This window comes from Artemia franciscana, chromosome 5 (assembly GCF_032884065.1).
Source record: "Artemia franciscana chromosome 5, ASM3288406v1, whole genome shotgun sequence".
Classification (NCBI taxonomy): domain Eukaryota; kingdom Metazoa; phylum Arthropoda; class Branchiopoda; order Anostraca; family Artemiidae; genus Artemia; species Artemia franciscana.
The window spans coordinates 40,872,311-40,899,480 of NC_088867.1; the positions used below are offsets into that span (position 1 = coordinate 40,872,311).

General features: G+C 34.5%; 1 protein-coding gene across 1 annotated transcript; it reads left to right on the plus strand.

The window, feature by feature from the left end:
• The first annotated feature begins 196 nt into the window (after positions 1 to 196).
• On the plus strand, positions 197 to 27,170 carry LOC136027410 (uncharacterized). The gene is made up of 7 exons (XM_065704649.1): positions 197 to 2,771; positions 8,489 to 8,759; positions 11,074 to 11,141; positions 13,399 to 13,571; positions 23,237 to 23,380; positions 25,069 to 25,213; positions 26,892 to 27,170. Exons 1-7 carry the CDS (start codon positions 2,465 to 2,467, stop codon positions 27,053 to 27,055), a joined length of 1,272 nt encoding a protein of 423 aa, XP_065560721.1. The 5' UTR covers positions 197 to 2,464; the 3' UTR covers positions 27,056 to 27,170.

Consider the following 27,170-nt stretch of genomic DNA (forward strand, 5'->3'; position numbering starts at 1 on the left):
ACCACACTGTCGTTCTATGACGAACAATTAAATTTTCAATAGGGATAAATCATCAGTACTGATGACGATTGCTGTATATATGGTAGAAATATCTGGACGTTTGTACCTGCTTTTTCACTGTCTAAATTAATGGATTTATCCCAATTTTAAAAATTTAATTGTTCGTCATAGAACGCCAGTGGGGTCTAAGAAAAAAACGCCTAACTTAAGGTGTTATGTTGAAATAAGTCGTATATACCAGGAAAGGAGACAAACTAAGTGAACAACTATAAACTCAACATTTCGTTTGCAATTAGAAGACACTGAAGGCTTTGCCACCTTCATTGGAAATTTGTTTAATTATTGGGCAGGATTAGAGAAGGAAATTTACATCAAGACTTTGAATGAATTTTTTCAGTGAACTCTCTCTGAAAATAATCCAGTGAATAATACGGAAGTTCATTATTTTGTGAATGACCCGAAAACTTATTTGTGTTTTTGTGTATAAATATGCTAGTTTCAATTATATTATTTTAGTAATTCTACTGATGACGATTGCTGTATATATGATCGAAATATCTGGAATTTTTTACCTGTTTTTTCACTGTCTAAATAAATGGATTTATCCCCATTTGAAAATTTTTTAATAACCCTGCTTAATTCCTGATTTAATACGAAACCAGCTCCTAGCCTCATTTCCTACCTTAGCCCGCAGCAGTGTTTTTCTCCTACATAGGGCCGATCACTTAATATATTTGCATGATATACCATACAAGGATAAGGCCTTCGCTAAAGCTCTTCCGTGAGCAGAGTTGAGCGCTTGCTCATAATTTATAAAACTAAGTACTAAAGGTGACTCAGGCACTTCTCAGTTACTAGCCTAAGAGTGAAAATTTGGTCGACCGGTCCTCTACCCTTCCTAAAACCGCAATATTCTTCTTTTATAGCTTTGTCTACAGTATCTCTCAGTCTAGAAAGTATCATATTAGGCCTACTAAGTAATTCGCTACCTATAGAGACCAGGCTAATGCCTCGATAATTACTAAACTCACTCTTATCACCTTTCTTGTACAGTGATTTAATAAGGGTTTTTCTAAAGTCTCTTGGTACTTCCTTTATTTTAAAATCATATTCACAATCTTCAGTATTTCTAACCTCAGAGCCACCATATTTAAGCAACTCATTTACCACATTATCAGCAACTGGGGCCTTACTATTTTTAATTCTTTAAGTACTGTTGCAAATGCTTCCTCACGAAACATATCTTTCTTCACATCCAATATATCATAAACTTTTTCGTTCTCCTCTATATCTTTTCCTGCAACTCTATCTCCGTTTAGCACATTGTCAAACTGTTCTGTCCATCTCTTTTTAGCTCTTTTCGTATCCTGGCCCCGTTCCCATCTTTAACTGGAACCAGTCTGGACTTACTACTCCCTCTCAATTTATTAACATGTCAGTAAAATATTTTACTATTGTGCCGTCTAACCGGATCTTCCAGATCCTCGGAAGTTTTATCCATGGCTTCCACTTCACACCTCCTTATTTGATATTTTAGTGCCTTTTTCACTTACTTTAAAATCCTCTTGTTTTCATATGATCTATCACTCACATAATTCTTGTACGAGCCCCCTCTCCTCTTCATTAAACACAAAACTTTTTCACTAATATTCACAGCTGCGTTCCTAACTTTCTCTCCTATAACATTATCTATTTCTAGGTACAATTTATTTATCTGTATTCGAAAAGTAAATTCATCACTTTGTTTATCTGAAAATGCAAATATTCGGAACAACAACCCTGTTCAAATCTAGAAGGTTTCTAATACCCACAAGAAGTGTGTTTTTATATATTTTTTTGTCTCTCTTTGCCTGAAACGTGAATTCAAGTGACCATTTTTTTGTTTTCATAATTTGGGCTCTCTTGCTGTCATTGTACAGTCAATAGGTTTCATTAAAAGAAGGATTTTTTTTTCAATTTTGTAAATGTGTATTATTTGTATCAATGTAATGGAGTCAAGTTGAAGCTTTCAGAAAATGTTTTCTTTAAGGGAGGAGAGGATTACGGGAATATTGAGGAAGGGGCAAAAAATTCTCATATCCTTGCCACAGAGTCTTTGCTACAGTTTTTATATTCATGCCTATCGTCTCACTGGTTCTTCAGCTGGTTCTAAATAATTTAATACTAGTAGTTTTCTCAATAAGTTTCAAAATAATGGAGTTTCATGTTCATATCTCGCAGTTTGTCGTTTCCAGGACAACTACACTTAGGCAAGAATAATAAAATAAATTCTAAACTTATATTATTTATTTTTCATGTTTATTTTTTTTCAGTAGTCTATCATGATATGGTACCTTATTGATGAGAGTGATTACTTATTTACGTTTCTTTCTCTTATATCCAAGCGCACAAGCTTACTAAAGTATTCATAAGTTCCTAAAAGTTTGTCTATACTAAGTACTCTCTATCAGTTTCCAGCTGAAAGATGGTTCTCCTCTTTCTTTTTTTGTCGTTACCATTAGTACATGGAAATAATTTTTACTATAATGAGAATTCTTGTAATGATTTAAGACCGAGGCGAAAGTCGTCGACAGCAGGAGAGGAACCGGTTTTTGGGTCGAACGCCAACCGACCTCCCTATAATACCGGAGCATTTGTCCCAGGTCAAAACCAAGCGAATAACCAGCCAGGCTTTCAAGGGCAACCTGGTGAAGCTATTCTGACAACTGGGCCTAGCCCTTTTTATATTAAATCGAGTAATTTGCAATACAAAAAGAATAGAATCATTAAAGGTATGTTTTTTTAAATTTCTTATGTAGGTTCCATTGCAGCCATTCTTGATTCTTCTATGATTCGGTTTATTGGTAGCATAAGAGGGTTGGACAGATTAGACAGCCTTAACTAGAAGACTGAAAATATGAAAAGGTAGGGGGTTATTCCGAACATTCTCACAGGGAGTGGGGCTGATTAGTAAAATTATATTTTTAGTTAAAAGCTGGTGCAAAAATTAGTCAACAGAATTAGTCTAATGTGTAGCGTGGAAATCATGTAATGTCTGTGGGGTTTATGTACCATTGGATAGCAATCAACTTTCTTCTCCAATGATAGTCTTTTGATTGTGTTGGAGGGAGGAGATGAATATTTTGAAAGTATGTAAAGCTTGCACATTAGCACATTCAAAGGAAAAAGTAACATTTCCTATTCCGATAAAATAAAATTCTTCTTAAAGATGACACACAAAATCGAACGAAAAAAACAACAGGAAAGACAATCACAAAGACATATTCTATTAATCATGTGGAAAGTCTGTTAGTGTTTTTAAAAATTTAAAGCTTATGTGTATAAAGCTGGAAAAGTGTTAATACATAACTTAATACTCTTCCAAATGTAGTAATATTCACTATTGGCTAGCTAAGGCCACGTCTCACTCAGCAATCTGAACTCGTACCCTTTGAAAAGAGCAGTTAATTTACGTTCTGTACGGGTATCTCTGGGGCCTGACACCGTGTACCCTTTCTTTGGAGTTCAATTGATACACTTCGGGGGATATTAACTGGACTCCACTTTTTAAGAGAGATGACAAGATTCTGAAGCCCAAGTAATAAATTAGCAAATAAATTCAGACAATCTATTGGCACAATTTTTATAGCTGATCCAACTTAGATGAGTGAGTTCTTAGAGATATGCGTGATTTTGGATTTTGGTAAATATATTTTAACATACACTTCACTACTTGACAAAGCCAACTCCCGAAGTCGAAAGGATCGAAAGTAATATCCTTTAGCTCTTACCCCTTTTAATTCGCTCGACCTTTATTTCTCCTACCCAAAAACTGGTTTAAGGGGATTTCTGAGGTCCCTGATAACCAACATAATGTTAGTATTGCCATTTTTTTTAACATTTTTTTTAATGTTCGTTGGATCCTGGGAGTGCAATCGGCTCGAATTTTTCAAGGATTCTTTCCTGTTATTTCCATTCTTTTCAAGAGGATAAAACATTTTGTTCTGAGAGAAAGAGGGGGGAGTTTAAAAAGGGTCAGCAGCTTTTTGCTCCAGATTAGTTGTAATTCGACAGTACTTTTGTGAATCGTTGGCTATGTCAAATCCCCAATGCTTTCCAAGAATATACTCTGGAACTGACACATGTACTAAAGTGAATGAAAAAAGGATAGTTGCACCTGATTTTCAAATTTTTAACAATATCTCGGGGACAACTTTAAGAACTAGAGTTGAGATTTTGAGGGAGCATTGAAAGAGGGGAGAGCGGGGTCGAATAAATTTTAAATTTTGATTAGGGAACCGTGTGGGTAGAAGTAAACCAACAGACACTATGTGTATCTAGTTCATGGAAATGCCATGTCAACAATTTCTCGACAACTGTTCGGGGGATGGAGTTGAAAATACGGATATTTTTAAAGTGTGGATCAACGTAGCGACTTTCGATTTAGCTCAACATCCCCCTCAACACTCCCTGAAAGTTTCTCCTTAAGACCCATACTTGTTCCTGAGACATTGAAGATACGCCCTTTTGAAAACCTCCCGGCACACAATGTCTTTTATTTTATCTCGCTATATAGCCGTACACAGATTATAAGGCTCATGGGAATACATTGTAAAATAATATTGTTTTTTTTTGCTGCATTGAAAGCATAAAATTTTTGCCCCTCCCCAAACAGTTAATATGAATTTTCATTGTGCCATTCTTCACCCTCCTGTGCTGTGGTGTTAATTCACGAAAATGTGAGGGGGGAGTTGAAACGTATTTTCAAAATCAAGAAGGAGGCAAATTGGCCATTTGTAAAAGTCTTCAATAAGAAAAATAAATCCCGTTAAAACAGGAAAAGAAGATTGCGTCAGAGCAAAGTGGTGCTGTCTGCTTTTTTACGGCAAAACAGAACAACTTGGCTTCTAAGCGGACCAAAATAACAACTTTACAAATGCACCTAGTCTACGTGCAAAACAAATGGTTAATATTAATGTTTATTTCAAAGCTTCGTTTAACTCAGTAGAATCATTTGAGGATCTATAGAATTATGTAAAAAGGTGTATTATTTCCGCGCTAGCTAATAAAGAAACGAACCGGAGCATTTTGTGTGTGTATCGGAGCAATAAATTTTTTATCCCTCTATGAAATTTTAGATCAATGTAGAAGAAGTTTGGAAAAAAGGGGGAGGGGGGTTGAACTGATGTCTCTTCATTCCCATTAATATTTTTTATCAAGCCTGTAAAACGAGTGCTAGATGATAGCTCTTGTCTTATTGCAGAAAAATGTTATTCTGTGTAACGTAATAAATTACATTCGTAGGCTTATGGGAATTTAGTAGAGAGTAGGTTGAGGGTCATCATGAACATTGCTGGCAAATATATTGAAGGGAGGGCGTGGTAAATTTAAAGGGAATATTTCTCATATCCAATTTATTTGTACTTGTCAGTATCTTATTATTTTCTTGAGGCATTGCCCTTGGGTCCCGATCTGTTTCTATGGGGCACAACTTTATAAGAATTTTTTTTAAGAACACACCTTGATAGCCATGTAAAAATAAAATGATAATACTATGGTAAATTTCTTATGTTCCAGGATGGGATTTTCAGAGGGCTGTAATTCCGCAGAAATTGTTTTCACCCTCATAGCATTGTTATACGAATATTAAACTTGAATGTAAAACAGAGATTGAAGATAGGAGGAGTAGCTTCTTTCAAATTAGAGAGAGGCTTGCATGAAACAGTTTGTAACAACAGACTGTTAGTAAAGAATAAGCATCGTCATTAAAATCTGAAACACTAAAGAAAGAATTTTTGCATTTAACGTGTGCAACAACAAGATCTAGTGTTAATACTGACAATAAATCTGAAAAAAAGTATGAGTTGTAAACTTATTCATCATTTCTAGCAATAAGCAGAGAGAAATTTGCACACTTTCCCAATATTATATTGGTGAAATTTGAAATTGCCTGATGAAGAACACAATGAAAATCATCGAATTTGAATCTAACAGATGGACAGTGGGGTTCAGCTACAGATTGATTTATTTCAAAATTATCAGCTACAAAAGAAAGAAAGCTCGATACATTCCCATTCTGTGTTTTTCTTTTTTTTTTTACTTTTTGGATAAGATCGGAGAACTCACACCCATCTTTACCAATGTGGAAACAGAGATATAACTAGTCCTTATCAAGGAAATAGTTTTCTTGTCAAATCCAGATAAGCGACACCCAGCTGAATTTTTCAGGGTAGCGTCAAATTTTGGCAAATACTTAGTACTAAGTGTACTTCCTTGGTATGAAGGCATTGGACAGCGTTTCTTTTCTTGGCGGACCTCTCAATATCCTCATAATTATTATAGAGGTCATTCGTGTAATTCAGTTCAACTAAAATGTTCAGTACCATTTTATCAGCTTCAAACGCCAAATATTCATCAACCCGAAATCTGAAGTAGAACAGTTGTTCATACCGATCCTCTTGTCCATCGTACTCTTTTTGTAGATGAGCCTATAATTGGAAAATCAAGATCAATAGAATGATTTAAGACACATACTATCCATTTTCTGTTACAGCTGCTGAAGCGATAGTAACTACTTGTCTGGTCATCTAGGTCTGCTCCTTCTATCAATTTATTGTACTCCAAAACAACTATTGGACTAGGTATATCTGTATATTCTCAAAGGGACTTGTCATACTCCTTTGGTTGTATTTCAGGTTCCTTTGCATAACAATCTGACGTAAGGAAGATTAGTTTGTTATCAAACCACCATGTACAGCAACAGCCTTGTCTCCGCTGATGAAATCGAATGATTTACCTTATCCTAGGGGCTTCAGTTCCTTCTCGATTGCCACTGGAGCATCCTCTAGTTGATTATACGTGACTTTTCCTATTCTGTTTACCTTTAAAACTGAGAGCTCTTCTAATAGCCAGATGCTGGTGAAATACCTGTCAAATTAAAGGTAGAAGCCTTCTTTCAAATTCTGTGTGAGGTCTGTCATGGCAACTGCTCTTTAGCCTTTGGACTGCAGATCTGGATTGAACGGGGTATTTCCCAGTAGCGTCCTGAAATCATAAGGCAAACCCAATATTCCAGGCAACACAAAGTTCTTCACCTGATGAAATTTTACTTATTTTAGAGGTAATGTTTTAGACTAAATCTTCCACTCAAAATCATAGAAGTTACCATAGGAAACATAGACTGACCATAGAATAAAACCAGAATAGACTTTTCAGCATTTCCTATAGTAATATAATCTCACTTAGAGAATAAAGTCCGTTTCGGTGCCAACCTTGACCAAAACCTTTTCAGGTTTTGGTCAAGGTCAAGAGAACGGGCCCTTAATCTTCATATCAACAAAGGAAGAAATTGTGATCCCTGTCAAATCTGAGTCGAAAATTTATTTATCTGAATCAGTGATTTCTACCTTGTATTTCAGACTATTAACCTTAAAAGCAACAGACTTGAATTATTAAGAAGAAACGGAAACAATTCGGTCCAACCACTTAGACTTCTGCGTTCCGTCTCGATGTTCGGTCGGTTGGAAAAAAAGAAGACATTGAAAGATGCCGTTGCTTACAAGTGCTTCAAAATATTTTAGACACTAAAAGTAGTCTAACTTGAGGTACACTCATTCAATTTTCTCGTATTTACCTTGCTGATTTATCAAAACATTCTTAATTGAATCCCTCCTACGAAGCGTAATCTTAGAGTGTGATTGTAATGGTCATGTATCCGCCGCTTCTCGTAGAACTTTGAAAAAAATCACAGGTAGCTCTTAAGGCAGACACGATCTGTAAGTGCCACCTTCAAGCTAGGAAAACATATTGGACAAAAAAAAAAATACTAAGCCCATATATATATATATATATATATATATATATATATATATATATATATATATATATATATATATATATATATATATATATATATATATATATATATATATACACTTGGCTAGGACGGTCGAGAGGTATACGTTGTTATCAAATTAATTTTTTTAGAGTTTCAGTTATTATTAGCTAGGGTCACTTCTACTTACATATCGCTAACAACAACTGTTAAATTTTGTCTGGATCAAATACGTTGTTTATCAGTCCTAGTTGAATTTGCTTAATTCTTGATGTTAAAACTGTTTTATTTGTGGCTTTTGTTTTCTCGTTTTTATTATAAATTTGCTACTACTACTACTACTACTAATAACTCACTGCAGCACCAAGCCGCCTGAGGCCAACACAGCTACGCACGCTCCTCCTCCAACCTAATCTATTTAAAGCCTCCCTCTTTACACCCTCCCAGGAAGTTCCCATTACGGCTTTTAGATTAAGGAATATTGCTGAAATACTGAATTAGTTTCTTCTGCAGTTCACTGTCTTTAAAGCCTCCTCGTTGGATTGTCCTCTCTATTGTTGATATGGTGAAAGCAAATGGTGGGTTCATTTCAATGATTTTCTATATATTAGTAAACAATTTTGAAAAGGATTTTATTTTTTTCATATTATTATACTGACTTTCTACCAATTATAGTTGAACTTCTTGGATCTCAACCTTTCGATGCGTTCCTGATTCAAGCACGGGCAATGTTTTCATTAAATTCTGGGCAATCAGGAATGGGTGGTGCAGCACCAGGATCTGGACCACTAGGAAAATGGATTTCCGTACCAAAAGGAGCATCGAGTCTGAATTGCCAGCGCATTCCCAGCTCAGCTGCTGTCGATGATAACAAAATGCAGCAATTAAAGAACATGACCTTCAAATGGCAGTACTCAGAAGGCAATATTGGCGATATAGTTTTTGTGTAAGCCTTTTATTTCTTTTCTCTTATTTATTTTCTTCTATAATAATAATAATAATAATTTATTTATAACCCACTACAAAACAACAAACACAAGTGGAGAACTAGGAAAAAAGAAATATAAAAAAAAACTTCAATAGACGCAAATATAACGCACAATCACTAACGGCAAAGCAATCTAATTAACGGATGGAAATAATCTAGAGAAAAAAGAGCATTATCAGCTAAAACATTATTTAATCTTTCAAGTGACTCAGTAATACCCTAGCACCGTTTTTACTAACTATGGCATGATTACGGTAAGAACGGGGCAAATAAAGTAGGGTATTCAGGTACTGAAACTGCATCACTCGAATTGATTTTAGTTGCTTCTTCTGGAGCAATGTACAAATACCAGACATAAATAAAACGGAGTGGTCACAAAATGTACTATAAAGACGGGCGAATGCTCGACGTGAGTAACGACCATGATTAGCGACGACTTTCCCGTAGCCTATCTGAAGCTTTTGTTCAATGTCGGCAAGAGCTTTTACACGGAGCCCATTGAGCGTACTGCAAATATGGGTACCAAGCCACTTAATAAAATTCGCAAATCGAATTGAAGAAGATCCAGATGGCAGTGCAAAAACTGTAGCTGGTGATTTTACGTTGAAAAAGACACTATTAGAAAAAAGAAGAGAAACAAGTTCAACAAGATCAACTATTTTATTTACTAAATATAATTTCAAATTTGTCATTTTTAGCCCAGCCGCAAGGCAAGAACCTGAACAAAAATTCAATCTAGGGGTGAGGGACATTTTGTTAAGCCTTTTAACTACAGGATACTAAATGCAAAGAAAACAAAGCCATTTTGAGCACATGTGTTTTCACAGTGCTGAGCTAAATAAAAGACGATGGTATATGAATAAATCAAGACCAGTGTAACACCCTGGGAGATTTTTAGACTAAAGAAATTCTGGGCCTCTCTTTAATATAACATATTTTACATTTATATCTCTAACAAAATGTCAGAGTAACTATATAATGGGGCCAAAAAAGCTATTTACTTTCTTAATGTGTAATTCTTTAGATTGATGCCTCACACCTCCAATAATCGTATAGTAAAGTATAAATTACATGCTGGTTTTTAGAGGGCATGGGAGGGGGGTCAGCCTTACTCATCTTAACTTCTGCTCGTTTTGAGTTTGACTTCGTTATTTATTCTAACTTCTATGTGTTTTGGGTTTTATTCATTTATTGATGGTAATTTGTGGAAGTTTTATGCTTGTAAAATGATTTGACTATATTTCGGATCACTTTTGCTTTAATGTAGCTCTTTAATTTTCTTTGTAAAACCTCTTTTGTGGAAAAAGTCTTTTTAAATTTCTGTTCGTTTTTGATGGATATAGTCTTTTTCACTGGGAAAGAAAATAATATTTAAATGTTTCGTTTTTCTTCTGAAAGAATCTGTATTTTGGCTTACCATCTATATTTTGAACAAAATTCTTCAACAAATTTCAATAAATGTACGCCCTTTAGAAAATCTGGACACATAGTATCCCTCGATTTAGTTTTATACCTCATCAAGTTTTCCTGAAAAATAAAATTTAAAACATTGTAATTATGCTATTTTTTTTTTAACCTGGATGCACTTACACTTTTTTTATTTAGTCCGATTGTAAGAACAGAAGTAGTAATAGTAGTAGCCCTTAAAGTTTCAACTTAATGCCGTTTTCTATTCTTGAGATATTGGTAAGACATCTTATTGACAACCAGCTTACACAAAGTGCCTTTTGACTTAGTTTTAAAGCAAATTAAACTTTCTGTTGAGATATCTACTTTACATCTCATTCTATACCCTGTTCCCGTCTGGATATTTTGACAACCTGGATGGACTTACGCTATTTTTATTTAAGAATGAAATGTCAAAATAATGTTGACTATCTGTCAACTTGCAAACTTAAATGTAGCTTTTTCCGTCGATGGGAACTATTAGTATAAATACATATTTGTTGCTTAGAAGCAGAGGCAGTGAGCATAATGCTGTTGACTGGGGGCAAGATTGGAAAAACATTGGTGTCGCTGTTTCAACTTAAAACCGTTTTCTTGATTAAACTTTTAATCCAGAATATTTCTTCATGCAAAGAATAATTTTTGTCAGTTATGTTAATTATTTCTTTTATTTAGTTATTATTTAATATTTAATTATATTTAATTAATTATATTATATTTAATTAAATTTAATTATTATTTAATTTTTATAGTTAATTATTTAATTATGTTACATTATTTCACCAAATTTTTTCAGCAGGGTAGATAAAAAAAAATTTCCTTATAGGGCAAGTGTTCTAATTGGTGACAGATATTGGCTTGTTATGTCGGACCGTTTAAGGTGGAACCCTTTTCGTAAGTAAATCTTTTATTATTAAGTACAATATTCTCTTAGATTTACCAGTTTAAAAGCATGTTACAGTTATTCAGTTATTACAATTGGCTTCAAAGAGTTGGGCTAATGTTAGGCTAAGAGTTATGGCTTGTTATGTCGGACCGTTTAAGGTGGAACCCTTTTCGTAAGTAAATCTTTTATTATTAAGTGCAATATTCTCTAAGATTTACCAGTTTAAAAGCATGTTACAGTTATTCAGTTATTACAATTGGCTTCAAAGAGTTGGGTTAATGTTGCTTGCTTATTTCTTATTAAATTTACATATTCTTGGTATTTCTGGCTTAAATAGTGGCTGGTTTGAACTTTATTGAACATGATCAAACATGTTGGAAAGAATTGTCATTTCTAGATAATGTATCTTTAGATTTTCTATTTTTCGTAATCACTGTTGTAGAAAGGGAGAAAATACTTATCAGCTAAAATCCATCAAAATCTATCCAAATATTCTTATTTTTCTCATTTATTCAATTAAAATATAGCAAAATCTATCCGTAAAGAAATAATCCAATGAATTAGTCAATGAATTCAAGTCAAATTTAATCACTTCTTACAAAACAGACTGAGCTATATTTTCTAGCTATATTGTTGATTTAAGGAAATCTGAGCTGAATAAGATTGATCTGATAGGGATTGCGTTGAACGTAATATGGATCGAACGAGGACCTTGAGTTTAATTGGGCTTGAGTTAAACGAGGGTTCAGTCGTATGGGAAACTGTTGTTCCCATGCAGCTTGGATTAATTGTTATAACAGTAGTTGTTGCTGTTGTAATAGTAATAATATAAGTAGCAGTACTAAATGTAGCAGTGGTAGTAGTATTGTTAATAGCGTGCACCAATTGGCTTTTGGTCAGTTGATCTTTCCGTTTAAGCGTTCTCTGGGTTCCAGGCGGGATCCAAGGTTCAGTTATATATGCTTATTTTAAAGCTTCATTTAACCTAGTTGATGTGCTTGATGTGTGATTAAATTGTGTACAGTGATGTATAGTTGTATAGTTTCGCATCGCCTATTGCGGAGAGGACCTTTTGGTCATTTCATAGGCGGAGGGGGGGGGGCTTGATGCCTCAAAATATGTATTCTTACAACCAAATCTTCTTACTTTCCGTGAGAATCCTGTTCTCATGGAAGTGAGATAACTGTTCAATGATACCGGAGGGTCCCTTGCCCCCATATCTAGCATCAAGCGTTGTAATCTGGAGTTACGTGTAAATGGAAACGCCCTGGGAGATTTTAGAGATAGGTTTCTTCTCCCGGAATGGCTCAAGTAGGTTGGAAAGACCTGATCTTACAAGCTGTACTTAATTATTTTTTTTTAAACAGAATATGGAGTATGAAACTCAGGTGAAACTAAGTTTATGGCAGTGTGTCTTTTGCAATAGCAATCAGGAAAGTTACAGTTTATAGAGCTCTCTTATGGACATATTTTTTTTCTAATGCTCCGTTGATTTTTCATGCACGTTCCTTATTTTCAAAAAAGGTACCCGACAAGCGTAAAACTACATAACAGCGAATGGAGGTCTTTTTCATTAAAAGTTGATTTTGTAGGTTTTTTAATTTTAAAGACGCTTATGTTTGTACAAGTTCCACTTAGCCAGTTTTTTTAGTGTCCTAAAAAACTTAGCCATTATTTTTAGTGTCCTCGGTACTTCAAACATAGTAACTAGTTCATAGTACGACGAAGTACCAATTTTATTGTTGTTTCTTATGCTTTTAGCAGCAACTAATCGAAATCTGTAAGCTCCAGTTTTTGAGACGAAGACAATAACATCTGAACACAAAATCGTATATTCCAGTTCAGGACACTCTCAGTAACTCATTTCGAAAAGACCCTAGAATCTAGGACAAAAGAAGTCGTAAAAATCACAAACTGTATGAAAAATATAAGAAATCATCCAGTAAACTGATATAAAAAAAACTCAAGATTCTTTGGGTAGAATTGGGCTTAAAGTCGCCAAACCTTTATATACGCGCCTAATTCCAGAGAGGCTTTTTAAAAACTATGTTTATTGTTTTTGTTGGATAGACTACTTCTTAGTATAACTGGTGTAAAATATATTCATCCTCTTTAACATAACAATTTGGTTTTGGTCCTTAAATAGATGGCATAAGAATAGACTGAATAGATGGCAATATACTGCTTGAAATAAAATTTCCTGGAATAATCCCTCTTCTATTGCTACTCTATACGATATAATGAACTGTTATTCATTATTTCTAGCTAGCGATTTAAGTGGCTGTGGAACAAACAAATCTTGTTTCCGTCTCTGCCCTTATTGGCAATCAAATTGTCCTTTGTCTGCTGCAATAATTGTTGCTATGTTTGAAACGTCTTCGCAGTATGGCGGAGATGTTGTAGCAATTACTTTAAAAGGTGACACTTCTCAGAATCAGGTAAGTATTTTACATGAGAGGTTTGTGGCTTGTGTAATATCAATTAGTAAGACCTTAGGATTAGGTGTTTACACCGTAAGGGAAGAAGCTTAAGGCTTAACTTTTGAAGTACAAGTATTTCATAAAGATTCCTCACCTATTTTTCTGTAACTCTTGTATTGTTCCATTATTTTGCTCTCTTTTAACCGATTTCCTTCTCTCCTTCCAACCCCCAAAGCCAGTTACCACGGGCTTGGGTGGCGAAAAGTTAAACCAATTATCGGAACTTTCATACTTTTACCACCGAAGCCGGCACAGCAGATTCATTACCAGTCTATCGGCCCGTACTGACGTAGTAAATCGTGGGTGTTAAGGTCAGCTTCGACTAAGGCCTGACTCAGAACTTAGCTCAAATTTGAATCAATTTCCAATTTCATCCTAAATATTAGCCCCTGAGTGAAGATGAGACAATCCAATTGAGACAATCCATTGAGCTACATAATTCTAAAAGAACATTTTATTCACAGTCGCTTCTTTTTATTTCATTTCGTTCAAAAGTATAGAAAATTATTACCTACCTAAAACTGTTCCAACATCGACCGGTAATATTTCAAGCAATCTAATTAGTTTGCTGTATTAATCTATTAAAAATTCATTAACTAAGGGTGTATTGTTATATCTATGGGTTATAATAGTTAGTTATTTAAGCTTAGGAAGATGAATTAGGTATAAAAAAAGGGAGTTTATGAGGCAATATCCTTCCCTCTTAAGGTACGGTTGAAAAGACCTCCAGAAATATGGACAATTTTGGACTAAAACTAATATTTTAGTGCGCTTCAGAACCCCTCTGTAATTAACTAACATACATTAATTAATAAGTAAAATGATAAACTAATTAAAAGTCTTATTCTACATTTATCTATGTTTTTTTTACGATAATTCTTAGATAAAGAGTCGAAACTCTCATTGAGAAATTGGTTGTCAAAACCCTCCCAAGCCAGTTGAAATGCATTTAAGCTAGGACGAACCAATTCATGTATAAAACCATGCATCTATGACAAAACTTCAGAGATTTGTTTGATTTATAGATTGGATAGATATACCAAAACAAAAGTGTTCCCTTGTAAATTTTAGCAGTTTCCTAAATACACCCTAAAATTTAAGTGTTATTTGATGGGAGGGGACATCTTCAGAAAAAGGGCCTGCGTACTCCAAAAATATATAAAATATGAAAAAATGTATCAACAAAACCATAAGTAAGAATATTTCAATTGTCTACAAGTCCAAGTGCTCCCCCGTGAATGCCGCCGGGTGAACCCTACGCTCTATTCTTAACCACATTACCGAACAAAAAAGAAAGCATAATAGTATAGTAGCATAATGATAATAGCATAAACCAGAATAGAATAAGTTTTTAAGTTTGACTTGTTTGTTCCTTGTAATTTCTGTTTTTTCTGGGTCTCATTTATTCATCGACTGTGATTGAAGGTATTTTTTATTTTTGAATTATTACTATACATTTTGTTGGTCGCCTTTTGTTAAGTAGTTTTTTTTAACGTAATTTCTATTCGTTTTGATGGACTTGTTTTTTTGTTGGTAAATACTAGGAATACTTGTCAAGTTTTTTTTTGGTTTTTCTGCATACGAGTTAAGATTATTAGTATTTTGGACACAGTTTACGACAAACATTAATAATAGTTGTGCTATACAACTTTATATGAATAGGTCGATAAATATTATTCGAAGAGGTGGATTAAAAATCTGCATAATTTTTGGTCTTGTCTAGGGATGAAGGTATACTTACTTGTATCATATCAGATTCGTATCATCTCCTTAAACGCATCCTAGATTAACGTAGTGTCTTTTGATTAGTTAAAAACCTCCCTCAAAATTCCGTTGAAGTTTTAGTTAAATACCCTTAGTATTTCCTTAGATTAATTTTTAAAACTTTTTCCACAAAACAAGTGTTCCAAAGGAAAGTAAAGAGCTCTATTAAGCCAAGAATGAGCAGAAATAAAGTCAAATAACCTTCCGAACATAAAACTACGACAAATCATTATCAATAAATAAATAAAAGTCAAAACGAACAGAAATTCCAATAAATAGCCGAATCCAACTCAAAATGAGCCAAATTAACATGAGTTGGCCTGATAACTCCCATGTCTTCTAAAGACCAGAACATAATTGGCGCTTTACTGAAAAATAATCACACAAAAGAACAAATGACTGTCAGCTTAATTAACATATACAGGTATTTATTCTTTAAAGTTTGGATAAATTTTTATTATGAAAGAAAGTGAAACCATTTAAAATACATTTTACATTTTGTAGTGTAGCTTTTTTTATTTTATTTATTTTTAAGTATCAATCAGTAAAATTAGAAAAATTCTAGCAGCATCTGTTTCAGTAAGGTTAATTAATTAGTTTTGTTTGTTAATTTATCTCAGCTACAAAAATTGAAATGTTCAGAACATAATTTGTGCTAGTAGTAAATGAGGCAGTAACAGTAGTACTAGTAGTAGTGTGCAAATATTGCATTTTGCTGAGATGATCTTCCCTTTTAAGTATTTCTGAAAGTTCCGTGAAGTAGTGTGGTAGTAGTAATGGTGGTAGTTGTAACAGTATTAGTAGCCTGCAAATATTACCTGTTTGATCATCTCCCTTATTATTTCCTGAATTTTCCAAATTAATATACTCAGTTATTCTTGTGTTGCACCCTTTTCACAATCCAAATAAACATAACGTTTTTTGATTTAGTTAAAAAATCCCCTCAGCATTCTCTGGAAGTTTCAGCTGAATACCATTCGTCTTCTTGGAAAGTAAAGTTCTAACATCCATACCTTTTTAAATAACATATACTAGGTATAAACAATGAGCCCTTATCCTAACTTACAGCCCTTGTCCCGAGGACTGTGGGGACGTTGACCTCCCCAAAGACATAATTACTAAACCTTTCAATAAAGTTGAACAAAATAGCTCTCTTAAAATTTTTATCAGATAGGTTTTGGGGAATGATAGGCTTGGGGAGAGGGCGCTGATTGCCCTCCATTCACTTTTGACTCTTAAAAAGGGCACTAAAACTTCTAACTTCCATCAAAATGAGCTCCATACGATCCGAAGTTTATACGACTACCCGTGCCATAAAAACCTAGTATTTTCCGGGCATAACTTATAACCCTTGTCAGTGGGTTCTGAGGGTTTGTGTCCACACCAAAAACATTTTTAAGTATGATTTTTGGACTATTGGTTACAAAATAGCTATTTCACAAATTTCAATTGAAAAGGTTTTGGGAAAAGAGGATGTCAGGGACAGTGGCTATTTGCTTTCCATCATGTTTGACTCTTAAAAAGGAACTAGAATCATACATTTAAAATTGAATGAGTCTTTTCTATAGTTCACACGACTACCCCTTCCATGAAAATATTATATGCCCCTGGGGCATAAGTTAAAACCCTTACCTGGGGTATTTTGTCCACTTCAAAGGCCTTATTATATTATCTTTGGACTATTTTGAAACAAATGGCTATTTCAAAACTTTATCGGATGCATTTGTGGAGAATACGACGTAGTCCCGGGGGGGGATGCCCCCGATCACTTCTACTCTTAAAAAGATAGCTAGAACATCTGATTTCCAATCCAAAGAGCCCCCTCTAGAGTTTATACGACCACCCTTTCCATAGAAACCTTACATGCCCATGGGGTATAAATTACAGTTCTTGCGCTGAGGGCTGTTGGGGGAGGGATTGTCATCCTCAAAGACATAATTTCCAGACCATTTAAGTACGATGAACAAAATGGCTATCCTAAAACTTTAATTAGATGTGTTTTGAGAATTCCTTGAAATGTAACAACCTCAGCAATCTGAGATGCTGTACGTGCGCGATTTCCACATCCTGGACACATATTATCTTATAATTCAGTCCAACATACCTCTCCAAATTCCCTAAAAGTTTCAACGTAACATGCGTAACCGTTTTTAAGTTATTTCAGATACGCTTGTTTGACAACCTGGATTCCCGTAGCGTCTTTCAGTTTAGTCAGCATCCTCCTCAGTATGCCCCCAAAATTTTCGCTTCAACAAGCTTAGTGGCTCCTGAGATATTATAAATACGTGTTTTGACAACCTCAATGCAGATTGTGCCCTTCTGTTCAGTTCAATATCCCCTCAGCATTAATTGAAAGTTTTGACTGAATGCTTTTAGCCACTCTTGAGATATTGCGGATACGCCCTTTTGAAACCTTAATGCAACTGTGTTTTGATTTAACTCAACTTTCCCCTAGAGATACCTCGGAAGTCTCAACTGGTTACCCCTAGCCACTCCTAAAATATTTTAGATTTGCCCTTTTGACATTCTTGGTGAAGAAATGTCCATTGATTTAGGTAAAAGTAAGTGAGAGAAAGATGGGTTTATTAATATAAATAACAAAACAAGCAAATGGCCCGAAGCAAAGCTTGTTTGGGCTTACAACCCCAATACACATACAAATAAAAACAATACGAAAAGAAGAAGAAAAGAAAAGAAAAAGAAAAGAAAAGAAGAAGAAGAAAAAAATTCAATTACCCTGCAATTCAATCGACACGGAATTACACTTAAAAAAGAAAAAACAAAAAGAAACTAAAACCACTTGACCAGTATCGCCTAGAACAAAACCAACATCTTGGCTCCACTTGAGGTCCACTCAACTATCAAAACCATAAATATTAAGGCAAAATAGCTTTAATTCCCGCCGAAATTCAAGAAAATTATCCATGTTTCTCAAAGCCGTAGGTAAACAATTCCATGCATGGGGTCCTAGATACCGAATAGAAAATTGAGATCTACGGGTAATAGCAAGCGGACGACGAATTATATCGGACTGTCTCGTAGAATGTATATGAATATCTCTTCCTAATTCAAACATACTTTTAAAAACATATTGGTAAACAATTTTGAAAATATTTATATATAAACAGGCTTCGATAAAAAGTAATAAGTCCTGCTAAAGGCAAGATTTTGCAATCTATATACCTCTTTTGTACCGAGTCTTTAAAACCTACACCACATAACACTCGAAGGGCTTTATTCTGCAAAACTCGAATATGATGGAGATGAGAAGGAAATGTACTACCCCAAACATTACAACAATATAGCAGATAAGGATGAATTAAGGAATAATACGGTGTTCTTAGAATATTTCTTGGGAAAATGTACTTCAACTTTCTTAAAATGCCAACATTCATAGCGAGTTTAAGACTAATATAATCTATATGTTCTCTAAAACTAAGACATTCATCAATTAATACTCCTAGATATTTTGTACAATTTATTCTTAAAATACTCATATCAGCAATATCAAGTCTGTCTATCCAAGGGTAATAATTTGAGCTCTTACCATGCAATGAAAAGCAAGATTTACTATAATTTAAATTTAACCTATTAAGCTTCATCCACTTTTGTACAAACTCCAGACAAGAACTAATACTACTCAACAGCTGAATTCCTGTTTGTGCAGCCACATTTACATGAGTGTCATCCGCAAAGCTGGGAACAATTACTTTTTCCCCGTCACATCCAATGTCAAGATCATACGAAATCATATTAAAAGTTCTACATAAATCATTTATAAAAATTAGAAATAACAGGGGACCAAGAACAGATCCTTGAGGTACTCCAAATTTAACACTACTGACTGAAGAAACATTATCCCCTAGTTGTACATATTGCGTTATTTCTTTTAAAAACGAGGACAGTAATTCAAGAAATGGTCCTCTAAAAACGTAATTTTCTAATTTGGCAATGAGTATAAAATGGTCAACGCAGTAAAAGCTTTTACAATATCAAGAAAAACAGAAGCGACTTTCATACCATTATCCAACGCATCACTCACAAAAGTTGTCAAAAATAAAACAGCATGCTCAGTAGATAAATCCCTCCGAAAACCAAATTGATTTGGATTAAAAAATGACTTACTCTCCAAAAATTCAACCATTCTTTTAACTATTAATTTCTCAAACAATCTGGATACTACTGGTAATAAAGAAATGGGCCTGTAATTTCCTAGTACATTTTTATCTCCACCTTTATAGACAGGAATAACTTTTGCAATTTTAAAACAACTTGGAAACACTCCAGTCCTTAAACATTCATTAAATAAATACACTAAATGACCGGAAACAACAGGGTAAATATATTTTAAAGTTTTAACTGTTACAAATTCAGAGCCTGAAGCTCAAATTTTTAATTTTTTCAATGTTTCAGAAAGCTCAGAAGCATTGATTGGTTTCAAATATGCTGAAACATCACTTGCATTCGATAAATATTTCTTAAAACTACCTTCATGCTCAGAAATAACTATACTTTGGACCAAATCCTTCGCCACATTAGCAAAATGACGGCACATTCTATCAGCAATTGTACTGTCATTATGTATACCGTCAGGAAATATACCATCATTATCAGGACTTACGACGGATTTTATAATTTGCCATGTTTTTCTGGGGTTACCTTCACAAGATTTAAATTTATTACAATAGTAATCAGCAAAAGTAAAGTAAAAACTAAAGAAAATGGCACTGAACATTACAGTTGCTATCGTCAGTGCTGATCTCCGTTTCATGGCCCTTCAGCCAGGAAGTGCAATGGAGGGCTTAGGACCAGACTTCACAAACCCTTCCTGTTCATCTTTCCCAGAATTCTGGAGGTGCCCATTTACAGCTGGTTTTACTCTGGCTGAGCTTACAGAGTAAAACCACTGTCCCATGTTTCAAACCAGACAACCAGCGACACAAGGACTCTAACCCCCTGTCCTGAAGGACGAAGGATTTCTAAGCGTGCCAACCACTTGTCTTCCGAGAGATTTAGTTAAAAACAACCTAAAATACTTTAAAGTTTTATGTTAATACCCTTAGCCTTTCTTAAGATATCACAGATAGGCCCCTGTGGCCACTTGGATGCAAGCAATGTCTTTGGGCTTAATTCAACATTCCCGCAACATTCCCTGAAATTTTCACCTAACACCCTTAGCCATTTCTGAAATTCGAAAATACGTCCTTTTTTCACTCTTGATACACATAGTGTATTTGTTGTTTTTCAACGTCCTCTTCAATATGCCCTGAAATTTCAAATTTAGCCGTTCCTAGGATATTGCACTTACGTGCTTTCGATTATTTAATGCAGATATTGTCTTTTTATTTAGTTCAAAATCCCTCTGAACATTCCTGAAAGTTTTAACTTAATACCCTCAGCCATTCCTTAGATATTGCATATGCCTCCTTATGATAACCTGGATACACCTACCGTCTATTAGTTAAGTTCAACACTCCCTAGAATTTGAAATTTAATACCCTTAGTTGTTCCCAAGATGTTATAGATGCTCCCTTTGGCAACATGGCTATACTGTACATCATTTCCTTAGATTTAATTCCAATGCTCCCCTCAGTATGCCATAGAAATTTCAAATGAATGCTCTTTGCCATTCCTTTGTTAGTGAAGATACGACCATTTGACAAAATCGATTTACACAATGTCTTGATTTGGTTAAGCATCTCCCTCATATTCTCTGAAATTTTCAACCAATTACCCTTAGTTATTTCTGAGACATTACAGATATGCCCTTTTAGTATCCTAGATGAATATAGGATCTATTAATTTTTTGCAATAGCCCTCTCAATATCCCACAAAAGCTCGGCTCAATACTCTTAGCCGCTCATGAAATTTTGCAGATACGGTCTTTTGACTACCTAGATGCATATAGTGTCTTTTGGTTTAGTTCAACAGTCCCTCAATATTCCCTGGAACTGTGCTGGAACAACACTGTGCTGGGTAGAGAATTTAGAGTGGCGAAACCCTATATAGGCCAGTGTATTCTCCTGATGAGCCCTTATGTTGGGTGTTGCCTCTGAATTATTTGTCTATATTATTTTCTCTATTGTTTGGTAAATGACGACTTATACTTATTGACGACATGAATGCCTGTCCATGGATTATTCTTTATGGTTGATTGTGTGTGGCTATGCTGTTTGACCTATGTGATTGTATGGATGAGTAGGGTTAAGGCCTCATTCAAGTGCTGGTCTATATTAATCACTAATTTAGGAAAACAGTCTTCCTTTTCTCCTTCTGTCTCTCTTTTTTCTTTTTTTTTTTTGTGTTTGTGCTGTTGCATTGGTGATTTCTCTTTTCATGATAGTATATCTTAACTTAGTTTAACATCCACCTCAACATGCCTGGAAAGGTCCAACTTAATACCAATAGTCGTTCTCGGGATACTGTAGATATGCCCTTTAAACAACCTGTCAGGGTTGCTACCAATAGCATGAAAGTGCTATTTTTAGCATTATTTCTTCATATGTAGCACTTTAGCACGTGCAACATTGAATGTAACGTTTTCTGTTTTATATGACCAATTGAAAATTTGGATATATAGAATACATTTACATAGATGTCAGAAAAAATTCCTTATGCACGACAACAATTTAAATAAGTTTAAATACAGGGTATGTGTGTGTACGTTCATTTTCCCATTTAGTGCTCTCATCAGCTATATCTTTCATCGATACAATTTATTCCTCTACATTAAAAAAGATTAGAATTTGCTTAAAAACTAATCTCAGAACACTGAAACGGACCATGCACATAAAATGTTCTTACTGTAGCACTGAAAATCGCTGCGTAGAACGCAAATTTTGGCAATTGTAGCACTTTGGAAACTGACCGCGGTGGTAAACTTGCAACCTGTATGAACACATTGTCTTTTGATTTAGCCTATCATCTTCCTCAACATTGCTTGAAAGTTTCATCTCAATGCCCTTAGCCTTTTGAAGACTCAAGGTCAAAAATTGTTCCCCCCTTTCCCAAAAATAAAACCTATATATAAGCAATGAGCAATACGGATACTTTGTAGCCGTTGATCCTTTACCTTTACCCCTGGGGCTGTGAGCGATCTTGTCATCCCTGAAGGCACAATTATTGGATCCTTTGACTATTTTGAATAAAATGGCTATTTCAAATTTTTATACGATGTCTTTAGGGGGGTCGAGGGGGAATAAGAAGAATGAAGGAGGGGGTTTTGTTGGCTTCCATTAATTTTTGACTGTTGAAAAGGGATCCAAAACTTTAAATTTTCAATTGAATGAGCCCCCTCCGAAGTTTCCACGACAATGTATTCTACGCAAAGTAGCTTGGAGGAAAAGAATTAATACCTCATTGAAGCCACTTCTCTCCTTACGGAGGCTATTGCAATACCTATAATTATATTTGGTAAGATTCAAAATTTATGTTTCCGAATATTTTAATTGGATAGGTATAATCGGAAGCCGTCCTGGCCGGGTGGATTGGTGTGCTGGATTCAGTATCCTTTGTCTTAGAAGACACAGGTTCGAATCCCGGTATACCCAATTGTTCAGTTTGGGACGGGGGTCAGTGGCGTGACTCTGTAAGCTTAGCCAGAGTCGACCCAGCTATAACTGGGTACCTGGGGAAGATAAACAGGAAGGGTGTGCGAAAGCATAGGATGGTTGGCTCCCAGCCCCCTATTGCACTTCCTGGCTGAAGGGCCAAGAAACGGAGATCAGCACCGCCGGTAGGGACTGTAAAGTCTAATGCCATATCCTTTACCTTTTTTATAGCTGAATAGCAGCACTGTTAGCAGTTATGACACAGCAAACTTTAAGAGACATTTACTCTTTTGCCATTTTTATTTTCAGAATTTTGTAGCAGTTGGTTTTGGTAAAGATCCAGTTCGCCTCAATAAATTAGACATTAATGCCTGCTTCCGTGACAATGGTCAAATAATGCTCGCGAACTATTTTCAAGAATCACCCACCAGCACTCCATTCTTGCAAAGTGGAGTAAGTAAGCCAATATTGTCTACCTAGTCTTTAAATTGACTAGAGTCATGTTGTCGTTTTTGAGTTTTAAGCTATGTTTTAATTTCGGTCAAAGATTACATCGGATGCCGAATTCTGATTAAGAAAATTAAGAGAATAAAAACAGAAAGATTAGGAAAATTAAAATAAAGAAAAAGATTTAGCCAGCATGAAAATATTGTTTTTTTTTTGTGTGACATAAAATTAGTTAGAATTATTAATTTATATTCCAAAATGAAACGAATTGTTTATTTTTACTAGTAATTCAGACTAAAGCCAGATTCAGCCTGTATGAAGACACTTTTGTTATGTAACATAACATTAGTCAAAATTATTATTTTATTATACAAAATAGAATTAAATTACTTCTCTTTATTACTGAGACAGAATTAGTTATCCCTCTGTTACATCTCTACTCGCTTTTGCTTTTTTGTTCGCTATATTGACAAATCGACATGCGATTGGAATTAGTTTCAATAGTTTTCTCGCAAGTAAGGTCTATAAAACGAATCCCCTGTGTCTTTTAATGTTATTTTGTTGCTATATTTTAAGTTGCAGTAGTTTTGAATATTTTGTTCTACTGCCCTTGGTATGAGCTGAAAAAGGGGAAGAAGCACTTCACCTTATTCAAAACTTTGTAAAATATTGTCCAAGAAAGAGGTAGCTTGTGGCATCAAAAATTTAGAAAAATGTCTTCCGTTAGTCTTTGCTCCCTTGGGGTAATGTTTTGACTATTATTCTCTCTCCAAAGAAAAACTTCTTTATTTGTTCATTAATTTTGTGTAAACAAAGTATCAGTAGCTGTTTAGCTATTTATTTATTGTTCATGCATTTATTCAGTTTTTATTACGTCTATAATTTTATTACGGGCTATAATGAAAGAAAGGTTGAGATGGCTAGGCCACGTTCTACGGATGAAGGATGACAGATTAACGAAGATTGTCCTTTTTTGCCAACCATCTGGGGCTACACGGAAAACAGGTCGTCCTTGTCTGGGTTGGGAGGATGTGATAAATAAACATTTAACGGAAATGGGAACTTCCTGGGAGGGTGTAAAGAGGGAGGCTTTAAATAGATTAGGTTGGAAGAGGAGCGTGCGCTTTTCCTAAAATCATTTACTTTTTTTTATCTCTTTTGTTACTTTGATATTACTTATTGGCAATGCTGAGCTTTTGCTCTCCCAAGTTTTTTTTGTCCCCATCCTTAGGTTCTGAAAAATAAACTCTTTGGTATATTTATTGACGGTGGGTTTTTTGGCATTTTCATTGAAAAATTTGAGTTGAAAATCTACAAAATTACCCTCTTACAAAGCCATATCCAGGATATTTGTTCAGTGGGTTGATTTTTTTTTGGGGGGGGGGGAGAGGGGTGGGGCAGGTGTTTTCAATAAAACTTTTAAAATGCATCATGGATTTTTTTATATGCATTTTTGTAACTTTTTTACGAGTCAGGCAGAAATCTAGGTATGGAATGTTCAAACCAGATGGCCCCCCTGAATTATTGGTAATGCCTTGCAAACCCTCCTACCCTAACCCGTGGATTTCGAACAAATATATTTGCCCCTCCTCTCCGATTTCCGTGAATTTACGTTACTGCTTGTTTTTTATTTGGTACATAATGTGTATTGTAGGACCTTCGAGCACTTTTCAACTTTATTAATGAATTTTCAGGTCATTGTTCCTGAAATTACTGATGCAGATGGCTCTGAATTGTGGTGTCGCTTTCGTCGACCGATTCGGGGTACTGGTTCTAACCTAATTTCACTTAATCAGCCCCTTTATCAGTTTTATTTCAGAGGATTGCAAAATAGTACAGGTAAAATGCTGCTAGTTTTTACCTAACCCCTATGTTAATAGTACTATTTGAGGCTGAAACATCAGAAATTACTCAACTAGTTTGCCGAAAATTGCCGAACTATACTTCGGCAAATACTCAATAAATTTGCATTCTTTTTACATTTGTTCAAAAAGGAATAGAAGTCTGATCAGAGGCTAGGATCTATTCAACAGTATTTGTCAATCAGGCAATTGCTCAAGCAAGCTATCTTTTCATGATTGACTAAGCCATTTTTCGCAGGGCAGCTAAACATCCCTTCTTCTCAAAATAAGTTAGATCTTTCACAAAATAAAAATCTGACTGCGTCCTTATCTGAAACCTTCACCAATAATAAACTTGCTCTGCTGAAAGGCTGGTGCCTACGAAAAGAAGGGATAATTTTCGTCGTTGAACCTTCCAATTGATAATTTTATCTCCAAGGAACACTGTATTAAAATTATCAGCTCATAACAATGAAAATGGCAGAATTGAAATTTCAGTTATCCTATGTACACTTAATAATTGTCACCAGTAAAGAAAACATTTAAAGTAAAATGAAAAAAGGAATTTAATACGATTTATTTGTAAAATATTTTACAGGAAAAAAAAAACATTTGACAACTAGAACCAGAAAAAAATTAAATCTGCGAGACTAAGAATATCATATTTTTAGTTTATTTTCCTTCTTATTCTTTCTTATTATCGCTTATAGCTCGAATTTTTGTGGTTTGTTTCAGAGCCATCCTGTGCTTTCGCACACCCTTCCTGCAGTTGTACGACGCGGATGAAACTTTTAGGGAAGAAATATAAAGCCTACGTTTGCATTTGATAGTTTTTCAGCATCTGCTTTCAAATTACGTGGTATTTCTAAGTTTTATAATATTGCATAGAAAATAGGTTTCCATACCGGTCTCAGCTTACACAAACGACGTGATTTTGGTTCAAGTCTATTTTTCATAATTTTTGGTTTTCGAAACATAAGTTCTAAAGATTTAAACAGGATTTTTGGTCAATTTGCAATTTTCTTTTAGATTCAAGACCTATTTTTACAAAAAAAAAAAATCTTGGAAAAGTTCGAGGCTTAACATGGTTTCCTTGGGTCTAGTTTGAACTGTTGGTGTTTTCTTGCAAAGTTTTAAGTTGATAGCAAAGAATTTACCAAGATTTTCAAAAACCAATGTACTTTTTAGGGGAAAGGAATAGAGGTTAATATTTTCAAAAGAACTTTTCAGGGTATAAAATAGGCTCTGGATATATTCTTGAAAGTTTTATTAACTTATTAATGAATTATTTTTTTTTATGACTAAACTCATACAGGGTATTTCATCACGCTATACTCTGTTGGATTGTGCTCAACACCAAATACCACAATGAAATAAAAGAAGTGAAGAAGTAGCAAAATAGGCCAACCTGAATGGAAAGAAAAGAGGAAAAAATTATAGAAAAGGCTAAAAAAAAGTTTTCTATTCGAAAGTACTAAAACTATGTAATGTACCGACCCTCCTTAATATACCAAGTATCCGAATATTAAAGATATAACACCCAGAAATGTTTCATTGTTTGATTTACATTTCACTTTTACCATACTTTTTTATTTTATATTTAATTATTTAATATGATTATATTTAAAACATTTAATTGATATTTTACTATACTTTTATTTGATTCTATATTTCAGGAATATACTTGCCACGACGAAACAGCATATATACGACCTCGTCTCCCAGGAATCTCACAGTGTTTTTCAATGATATCATCTATGGAAATTCTCCAAAAGCTACAAGTTCGCTTTATTTGACAATTCTGTTTTCACTTACATCAGTCTTTATGAAGAATAGTTGATATTGCACTCTGGCATTATGATTTGTATCTAATTAACTATGCGTAAATTCTGTTTGTATTTTGTTTCAAATATCCTTTTTATTATAATAAGGTATTAAAAGAAGTCGTGAACTTT

Coding starts and splice junctions, on each gene's coding strand:
- LOC136027410 (XM_065704649.1), top strand. CDS start 2,465: ATGGTTCTCCTCTTTCTTTTTTTGTCGTTACCATTAGTACATGGAAAT. Junction 8,760..11,073: donor ATTGGCGATATAGTTTTTGT/GTAAGCCTTTTA, acceptor ATTTCCTTATAG/GGCAAGTGTTCTAATTGGTG. Junction 13,572..23,236: donor GTGACACTTCTCAGAATCAG/GTAAGTATTTTA, acceptor TTTTATTTTCAG/AATTTTGTAGCAGTTGGTTT.